Source organism: Styela clava, chromosome 11 (genome assembly GCF_964204865.1).
Source record: "Styela clava chromosome 11, kaStyClav1.hap1.2, whole genome shotgun sequence".
Lineage (NCBI taxonomy): Eukaryota > Metazoa > Chordata > Ascidiacea > Stolidobranchia > Styelidae > Styela > Styela clava.
In genome coordinates this window covers 15009698-15020501 of record NC_135260.1, presented here as the reverse complement: position 1 = coordinate 15020501, position 10804 = coordinate 15009698, and the positions used below count along the sequence as shown (strand labels likewise).

Genomic DNA, 10804 nt, shown 5'->3' with positions numbered 1-10804 from the left:
TGACAAACACTGTTGCACGAGTTTAGTGAGTCACCCACCATTAATTACATAAAACAAGCGAAATTTCCGTATGATAATACCAGCGACCCGTTTCCCAGTGATGAAACAATGCACCGCCGTTGGTAGATGAATAACAGTGGCAGCAAACCAGCAAAACGCTCCACATATATACATATGGACGCGATTCTATAGCAACATTTTCATTTAAACATGAATTATATAAGGTAATTTCAACAAAAAAATATTATTTCCAAAGTGCTCTAAAAGAAAACAACCCACCAGGACACCAACAGCTTTATTTCCCAAAAAATAATTTTTGAAACGTGCACAGTGGAATTCAACAAGCAGACATCAGTTCAAATTAGAAATATATCATAAATAATCACATAAATTCAGGTTCCCATGCTGAGGATTTGAGCAGAACAGGTCAACATTAAAACCAGGTGACAATCATACATCGTAGGATTCCATGTTGCAGTATTAAAATTTCATATACCGTATGTATCTAACTGTGAGGGCTGTATACTTTGGTGTTACATTTTGAAATATTTGCTTAGAGCTAGTTCATTGGTTGTTTTGAGCACACCATTTTGATCATAGTGAAACATATTGTATAACTTGGAGGGAACAGTAAATTATGGCCAAAAACATAAAAAGTAGTTCTGTGAACTCATGTAAATGATTTAAAGAGCTCATTTCGAAGTGGAATACGAAAAGAATGAATGATCTCAGTCTAAACCTGATTACAGTCAATATATTACTAATTTAAGCCAATATCATAAGCTAATTATTTGCTTAAGCAGCAGTGCTGATTAGTTGCTTTGAGATGAGAATTAGAGGCACTTGGATAATTAAACAATTAAGATTGCACAATTAATTTTAAATTATTATCACCTTAACACTACAATAAAATTCGATCATAAAAAATGATTCGGAGTAAAATGAAAAAAAAAGTACGATTACACTACGAAAGCATACAACACTCAATGCTACACAAGTTAGAGAATCATAATTACATTTTTGATTATCATTTTACTGAATAATGCTACTAAAGAATATAAGATTTGGCTTATATCATGATAATCAATAGGAAAATTGTCAACAAATAATAGCTAATTGCAATAAAGCATAGCCAAAGCCCATAATGCTATGATGTTTTAAAATTCAAAATAAGGGACAGTGTCTGTAAATTTAGGAAAACTTTCCAAAAGGTTCTCATTATCTGGCTATGATAATACTTATGCTCACACACAAAGTTCTTAAGTTGCATTGAAAACATGCATATCATTTGATCAAATTGAGGTAATGTTATAATTTTATAGATTTCAAGTACCTAAACTACCTGCTCAAATTCAATTTATTAGCTTGATGGCTACTACAGCAAAATATGGACAGTTCATATTACTTCATAAATAAAAATAAGGTAGTTATAGGTAATAAATAAATCGAGCAATGTTGATGCCGACAGACAATGAAAGCAATTTTATTTGATTCAAGCTGTGTTTCCGAGTATTGCTTCAGGTTTATTCATTGTGTGACATATATTATACCAGCCTCTATGCAAGCAAAGGTATAAAACACCACATTTGAAGCGATCAAAAAAACACATTAAAAGACAAATATTAGGTATTAAAAACAGTAATTTCATTTAATTTCATTTCATTCTTGACTAAAATACAATAAAATTATGCTAATAAATAATATTTTGCTCAATACAGAATCTGTGCATCACTAAAATATGATAAGGTTAACACAAGTGAAATGCTGCAAGACAAGAAATATTGAGATGCTGAAATACAGATCAAGGTTCAATTTGCAATTTATCATAGTCAGTTTCAACACACTTGAAGTTCGAGTATATAAATACATAATTAGCTACTCATTAACACTTTGGACCACAATGAGAAAGTCAAGTCATTCAGAGTTCAAGCTTACAGTTTGTACGGGTTGAATAGAATTCAGTTCAAATAAAATTTAAAAATCATAATATTTAATTTAAAATGTTTTATATAAATTAAGATTTTCTAACTTAAAGTGAAATTTGTCATTTGGCCATGCTATCTGAATAAATATATTTGTAGCATTAATACTGTATTGAGAAAACAAACCACAGTAGATAGGATGTTTAAACAAGAGTGTTGAATATAGTTAGTAATCGGAAGAATTAGATTTTTCAATTTACATTCCTGTACGAACTGAATTTTTGATGATGGTGTGCCTCACAATTCTGTCTTGCGTGGTACCAGCACACCTTCTCTAAAGTTGAATTATCGAAAAATCTAGAAATTAGAAGTTTTTCAATGACCAATGGCATGGCAGCTATAAAGTATATTGTCAGGAACAACCATAAATTAACACATATTACAGAGTGGCCAAAAAACAGAACCTGTAAATTTTTTAATTAGTTTTACGAAAAGGAAAAAAATTATTTAAAACTCTCATTTCTGTTTGTGTATGATGGTACTAAAAAGATTCAAGAATTTTGAAAAAAACTCTTAGGAAGACAGGGTGATCATTGAATTATCTGATTTATATTTAAGTTTCCGAAACACAACAGAAAACTAACGAATAGAGTTCAAAAACGCGAAAATGAAGTAATGTTTACGACCACGCCTAAAAATCTGTCCCAGTGAGAAAAGTGTCTGAGCGGATGCGAAAAGGGAGCATTGTTACGTCACTTTTTGCATCTTGCTTGATAGGCCAATGTCACGAAGTAAACAAGGAAATCGATGCTCGGGAAAAGATCCATTCAGACTTAGGTATGTGTGTCAATATTTAGCGAACGCGAGACTATGAGCAGCTCATATGGTGAGGAAAATGGTATTTACTTTAATTTGTCAGCTTTGATACAATACTTATCTCTATAGATCTAAATCCAATTTAATTATGGATAATACAAAAATAAGTTGTGCAAATTAATCAGTACGTTAATAAAATACATATTGCATCTACTTGGGTAAGCATGAATCACGCCAATCTTCTGAACAAGCGTGAGCCAAGGTAAAATCATGCATACAGACATGTTTTATCAGTGGCCAAAGATTGCACACAAGATACATCTCTCGCATAATAGATTAGCAACTCCTATTTAAGCAAAATACGCCAACAAATTTCATTTCTTTGGTGTCAGAAATAACTTTTTTGTTAGCATTGAAAGAAAGCAAGGCATTTGCTTCTTTCCAATAGCATCAGGATTCCTTGTCCTTTCCACGCTTCTCAGTGACACCTTGTAATTGACTAGAGTTAATAAGTCTAGTACATCCATCTTTTCTGCATTGTCTTTGCCTAAAAGTGTTTAGGACAATAAGTACATAGCAAAATCAAAAATTGTTGAAATCAATATATATTTTTAATATATTTTCAAATATGGAATATCAGTATCATATATATTTAAAATGGGCCAAGAAAAAAAATTGTTTTATTCAATTTACATCATTACCGTGCCAGAGTCGAATGAAGTCTTTTTCTATGGTCATGCATGAAGTTTATGATCAAAATAATAAATTTTAATAATCTAAGTTTTCCCTGGCATGATGAATTTTCCATATCGACATATTTCGATGAATTTGAATCGTTTGGAATATCCTTGAACAAAATAGTTGCAGTGTCATTCAAACACATAAAAACATACAAAATATTAAAAATAAAACTTTTCCAAGTGAAAATAAATTTTTCCGAAAATGCACAACATTTTTCCTACATACCTTTGTTAATCAATTCTTCTTCGAAAACTTCCACAAATGCTTGAACGTACCATGATCCATACAAAGTATCTCTGTGAGAATAGAAGCCTGAATATAAAATATTCGAAAGTAAAATCACAGTGTCACAGCAATGAGTAATGACTGAGTTATCATAAACGAATTTAGATTACCTAATTTGAATGTGAACCAAAATAAAGCAAAACAATTTTGATAAACTGTTGTATTGTATAATATAAAACTTCATAAAATAGTAAATTTTTATAGCGATTCGGGAGAATAACATCATAGAATAGATACACACAAAAGAAAATGCAGTGAAAATATTCCACATAACATGGATACAAAAATGGCACTCTGAATTGAATTCAGAAACTGTCATATGTGAACAAATATTTCAAATAATTGAATCTAAACTTTCATATTTAATTTTGAACCTAATATACAATGTTTCAACCTCATATACAATGTTTTCACATACTGTATTTGGGAGAATCGAAATCTTTCCACTTTGGAATTGCCTACTTAATTTTTTAGTATACCCTGGTGGGAATGGGAATAGAAACAGATTTTCAACCTGCGATTCCTTATTTAATCCATTTGGTCAATAGTTAAATCCACAGTTTTAACCACAAGGCCATTGCACACAAACTCCATTTCCCTAAGATATGATATATTACCAACCTTCAGCAACTGAATAGCAAAAAAGAAAATCTGATCCACTTGGAATGGTTGCTTTGACAGCAGCATCAACTACTGTTTCATTTTGCTTTTTGCTGTCAACAACATCGGCACTATCAACTGTATCTCCTGATGGCTTTATTGGTACTTCATGCTTGGTTCCTCTGCATGCCTGAGGTAAGAATTATATGTCCATTATTGAAGAGAAATAAAAGAAGGTTCAAAAAATACAGACAAAGTTTCAATGAATTTAATGCAAACTGGTATTAGTAGCTATATTATTTTTTGTGTGACAAAGCATATTCAGAACCTACAAATACTCGAATATGCTACTTTGAGAATGAGTTAAAACTGTATTTCTGATAAGTGCTGTTGGCCATATTTTATTATTCATACAAAAGTTATTTTTTGTTTACATTCAGAAATTTAGATATGCAAGATATGTTACAAACTGTGACAGGTAATCAAATAAAACCATGATATAAATATAATAAACTAAATGCGCCTTCAAAATTAATTAGTGATAATTGTTTACAAAGATGTTAATCAAGACCAAACTAACATCTGAGTTTAGAGAGAGAAAAAATGATTTAGATATAGATGATTTTAAACTGCAAATGCAATTTACTAGAGAGAATTCAGCATTGTGATTCTAAAGAACCATGAAAAGGAAGCAATATAGAAATAAATAAATTGCGGGCAAGTGATATAAAACGTGAGTGGGAAGTAATTATGATATTGCAGCATACTTCCGCATACTGTATTGAGTAATGCAAGCTGCACTATTATTACAGCACAGGTAATAATTTTCATATTCCCTTTGACATACATATTGACATAAGGTTGCAAATGTTTGACTTCTGGAGTCCTCGACATTACAAGAATGAATGGCCTTAATGCGACTTATTCAGCGGGTGGGCCTGTCTGGTGTCGATTGATTTTTTGTTCTATTTCAAATTATATCTCCGCCAGATCATGCACCACTTGCTGAGCGACTCACATTTATTCTGATTTTTTCCTCTATTTCTTTGGGAGACTGACCCAGTTAGATAAGACGTAGCATTTATTTTTATATTGACATGTTTATATTTCAATACATGTTAAATATATTGCTTTTGTTTAGATTAAAATCACATTTGAATCTACATTCATAAATACTGGTATTGTTTTGGGATGGCCAGGTTACTCGCTAATGTGCCATTTTGCTAAAAAAAAGTAATTCATTACGCTAAGATTAAACTACCGGTACATAAAATCATAGCAATAGTGACTGAGATGGGAGATCACTTTTTTAACAAATATGAAATAGAAATACTAAAAGAAATTAAGAAATTTTAAATTAAATTTGTCAATTGAATAACCTCTTCAAAGCAAATTACCTGGAAAAGGAAAATCTTTGGTTTCCCTGCTAAACTAGGACAACTTTCACCACGAAAGCTGTCAACAATTTTCTTGATTTCTACTAATCCATCAGTTCCATAAATCTTACCATCATCTCCATGACTAAGCAACACCATAATAAAACAATCGTAATCTTTGTGGTCTTTGTCAGCCATTTGTTTCACAATCTGTGAATAAATAAAATGTGTAACTTCTTATTCTTGTTATTACTATATTATTACATCGAGGTTTTGAGCCTGACATGGCCAAACTACAACCTGCGGGCCAAATCTGGCCTGTTGGGTAATTCAATCTGTCCTGCCTGATGCCATTTTGTTTCTACCTATGGTATTCTTACTGACGATGTGTTCAGATCCACTACCAGTTACACAAAAAGCGGAAAAAGCAAATAGAAAGTAATTATATACAACTAGGATTCAATCTACATGAACTTTTAAAATTAAATTAATGATTTAAATTAAATTGATTTTTAATTAAAGTTTTAGCATTTTAATATATACTCTGAACATATGCAATCTTACATTGTTTTGAACACTTGGAGATATACTAGCATTTAATACTTTTATTTTATATTTAAGTCACCTTGAACAATACAATATTTTAATATATTTAAGAAAATTTTTAAATAGGTACCAATGTAGCATTCAAAAAGATACTTCAGTTTTGATTGTTTTCACAACTAGAAGAGTTAATAGAAGGTAACAATAAAATTATTGCGCACTTTGTGACTGTCGTACAGAAGCTGTTGTGGTTATGAGGAAGTAGGATGTGTTGATATGAATACTGATAGGTCAGTATTTTCTGTGATAAACTTTTTGGGCGCTCCAGAAGTGTGTGTACCAATATGGAGGTAAATAATTTTGTTCCCCTATTTTACATCAAGTTGTGTAAAGGGACTGAAGCCTATGGGCAGGGGTATATTCACTTGGCTAACACAGGCAATCCCCGAACTCGTAATAGAACTAAAATAGGGAAAATCGGAATAAAATTATGGCCTAACCCTAACCTGGTACACACACACTTTTTGGGAAGGAGAGATCCATACCTACATGCAATAAGGATAGTAAACAAACTGCTTCAAAGAAATATTTTCCATATTTCTATAGTTCATGTAGTGAAAAATAATATTTTATAGTGCAATTCAATTTTCTTCAACTATACAAGCTGACTATAAACCAAAGCGTAAATGTGACAATTATTTAGTCTTTTCTAACCTCCATCATGTCTGTTGTTGTCTGGTCTCTATAAACTCCAACCTTAAAATCAAGTTTGTTAAACAACCTGGAGAGATTGTTGGCATCTGCGTCAGTTCCTTTTCTTGAATTCATACCTGAAGAGAATAAACCAAACATATGGGTTTTGTATATTATATTCCAGAGTTATGTTTGGCTTCATTTTGATTTGTATAAATATCAAACTTTAGGCAAAGTAGAATCTTGAAATATATCGTGAAATTACAGATACGGTAATACTCTTTAATTTGGTTTTAAGCTGTGAGAATTGTGCTAATATAGATAGTCTATGCCTTTAGTCAGTTAGTACTGTAATAGGACAGTGGAAATGCAGAAATGCAAATACTAATGTGATAAACACAGAGACCCTGTTCAGCTATTAGTGCCAGTTCGTTTCGAGTGAATGTCTCATGAAGGAAGGGTTTGCACTTACTGTTATAATTGATGTCTGAATGTGGGGGTATTCTCAGAATCTTGAGAACTGTGCTGTAATGTACTGAATGGGATAGATCTATATTCAGATCAAAATTAAAAGTAGAGTAGATTGTTGGCTCAGTGATTGCAAAAATAGGCTAAGTCTTGGAATACTGGAGTAGAGAAATCGCTTTATATAACGTTATATCTGTATATCGAATGCGCTAAACAGCTAAAGTAAAGCAAGTAACGAAATGTCAAAGCTTAACTTATTCAGTTATTCTACCTGTTGTCCAGTGAAAGTTTTCATTGTTTATTATTACAACATGTCCTCTCTCGCTAGTGTTTGGGTAGTCCATCTTGTACTTCAGAAGTTTGTCAGCGAAATTATGGTGTTTTGACTTTCCACCATTCACCTTTTTCTTTCCCAGTATAGTTGTAAGTGAAGGTAACGCGTCTGTTTGTGTATCGCAGGATTCTTCATCTTTCGTTTGTGGATCAATATCATTATGCTGCGCTTTGTCCATACCGTAACTGACAAATTAAGAATTCACACCGAAGAAAATAATTAACGCTATACCGGTAACTGTATAACAAGTAATAAGTCGCGGAGTTCAGGAGTTCTTGCAACAACACCTACTAAGTTTCGCGCCACAAGAGTAAATAATAAATACCAAATCCAAGTTGCGGGAAACGTTTTCGCGCAAACAGTTACCAAAATCAAGTCAATTATAAACTTAAATGCCTAATGTCATTGATGCACAGACTTTTGTTGTGCTACTGCATTTCTCGAAAAAGAGCTTTAGATTTTGGAGCATTCAAAAAATTAATCACTCATTGTCAAAGAAAGGGGAAAGATTTTGGCTGGATTGGGGGTTTTATTTTCCAACCCAGTGAGTGGAACCATCCTGCAACGGCGAATCCAGCAATCATCTCACACTTCAGCGTGTACTCATTTCAAAATTATGGGAGATTTCTGAGAGAATTTATGGGCTGAAGTGCCGAAAGCTACCGGGACTATAAATATGTAGTGTAGAATTGCGCGGTAATAAATACGATTAACGAGAGTCTTGAAGCAGCTAAGGTCGCTACGATCAGGAATAAAACTACGGTACGAGGTAGCGAACTTCACATAACTGATGTTATGGACCTTTCCCCGACCTTTAACCCCCCCAAAATTCTTCCTTTTTCAAGAGTACTTTTGTGAGTTGGCGCCTGTAACATGGGGTATGTGTTTCAAACCATCTTTATGATTCATCGCACACAACAATCTGTCTTTAAAAGAACCGGTAGAGAACCTCAGCCTAGTCTATCACAGCTATTTATACACTAATTTTTTATTACTGCAATTAAATCAAAACTCCTAGGAAGACAGAGTGATCATTGAATTATCTGATTTATATTTAAGTTTCCGAAACGCAACTAAAAACTAACGAATAGAGTTCAAAAACGCGAAAACGAGGTAATGTTTACGACCACGCTTGAAAATCTGTCTGAGTGAGAAAAGTGGCTGAGCGGATGCGAAAAGGGAGCATTGTTACGTCACTTTTGCATCTACCTGATTCGACAATATCACGAAGTAACGATGGAAGTCAATGCTCGGAGAAAGGTCCATTGGGGAAAACCCTCGCATATTTTTTCGTTTGATAGATTTACTGATTGTGAACTGGTGAGAGCTCACAACCAATTGCGTTCGACGACTGAAAATATTTTTTGGGGAAACAAAGTTCAAAAGTTGAGAAGAAAACAGTCCATCATAATATCTGTAAAATAAAATAAGAGAGCAATGCTCATATATATATATATGGATACGGAAGTCAAGGCGAAGTAGAACAAAATCTTTGAGGGTAAAAAGTAATAGCCTTCAAGCGACAACGATAATCTTTAGTCACTGAAAATTTCAAAGCAATTGTTCCAGAAGGTAAAGAGAGAGGCGATTTTTTCACAACAACACAACAGCAGTTTATCAAAACGATCCATATGTCCAATAATATCACCAACGCAACACTTCTTTGATGAGAAAGAGTTTTGAGTTTGAACTCCAATCATATTAGATATTTTTTACGAATCCGATCTATGAGGTTTAATACGGCCAGAGGAGCGAGCACCGGCACAAATATGACAGCTACACGCCATTCATCGACGGATAAGAGATCGTAATATGTACGGCAAATAGATAGCACACATGTTTTATTAACGCGTCCCGACCACTGAAGTTATATGTATGTATGTTTATTTGCCTCAAAATGTAACAGTATCTGCATAATGATTTAAACAGTGTAAAAGAGACGAGATACATGTTCAAGACTTTACTGGCCAAAGACACAGATGTGCGACATGAACCCTTAACAAGTATAACAGCAGTTTTGGGACAGCTGCGTTATATTAGGACAATATACATGAAATAGGCTATACAAATAAAACTCTAGTACTATACACGAGACAGAAAGTACGGTACAACGACGATATGCCAGTTCATGACACGTCAATGTACCAGTGTGAAGGGATGAACATTTGTCGTTAATTTTTACAATTAATCTCACGAAATAGGTGAAGATTTGTTCGGGACATAAACTTGCCAAAAACGTTGGGTGGGACCACGACACCAAATGATTAGGTACCAAAAGAGTAAAAAATTAGTACCGTAAATGACATATGTAGAGATCCTTTGTTTAAACTTTTGTTGTTAATCATAAATTCTACTAGACAAAAGAAATGGGAACCATAGAAAGTCTAGCATAAAATGCGGGTAAATTTCTTGAGCGCTGTTGTATGGAATTTAATGTCGCCGTGTTTCAGCATGATAAGTTAATATTTTTATTGAATGATCTAGTTTGCATAATCGATGATCCAACGAGGGAACCATATAATGGTAATAAACGATAAAATATTCATTCATTCCAACTCAAACCCTGGGAGTTGGAGAGACTAACCAGACGAAATTCAAATTCAACATTTCGGTGAAAGAGTTCCAACGCCAGCTGAAATATATGGTCGCAAGCCTTTTCCCAAACAACATGCAAATACTCGAGCAACGCGCACTGGTGTATTGCAAGCCAGGTTGAACCAAAGTTGACTTTTCCAAGCCGGGGATCGCTGTTGTGCGTGATGTATCGACCTAGTTCTCGTGAAATAATGGGTGCTCACGTAGTATTCTAACAATATGGCGCACAACCCGAACATAGTATGTGTACCAGGTTAGGGTTGTTCAGGTTGTGCGTCATCTTGGTACGAATACTTCCGGAGCGCCAAATAATGTTTATAGGAGAATAAAACCAGTTGGTCGCCGCAGAAGCGTTGATACGACTACATGACAAAGGAGTAAACTGTGCTGAACCGTTCTGGAGTATGTCAACAAAATTGAGGCATTTGAAA

At 33.6% G+C, this 10804-nt stretch overlaps 1 protein-coding gene across 1 annotated transcript; it reads right to left on the bottom strand.

Annotated features, from left to right (window-relative positions):
• Window positions 1-279: 279 nt before the first annotated feature.
• On the bottom strand, window positions 280-8062 carry LOC120347304 (caspase-6-like). The gene is made up of 6 exons (XM_039417217.2): window positions 7716-8062; window positions 6998-7113; window positions 5762-5950; window positions 4386-4554; window positions 3705-3791; window positions 280-3285 (listed from the first exon to the last, which is right to left on the bottom strand). The coding sequence occupies exons 1-6, from the start codon at window positions 7954-7956 to the stop codon at window positions 3113-3115; spliced, it is 975 nt and encodes a 324-aa protein (XP_039273151.2). The 5' UTR covers window positions 7957-8062; the 3' UTR covers window positions 280-3112.
• Between the last annotated feature and the right edge of the window lie 2742 nt (window positions 8063-10804).

Bases quoted from the DNA above. Each gene is read 5' to 3' on its own strand.
- LOC120347304 (XM_039417217.2), bottom strand. From the start codon at position 7,956: ATGGACAAAGCGCAGCATAATGATATTGATCCACAAACGAAAGATGAA. The intron at 5,951-6,997 runs GTTAGAAAAGAC...ATTTATTCACAG, and splicing joins CAACAACAGACATGATGGAG to ATTGTGAAACAAATGGCTGA. The intron at 3,286-3,704 runs GTATGTAGGAAA...AAACACTTTTAG, and splicing joins AGAAGAATTGATTAACAAAG to GCAAAGACAATGCAGAAAAG.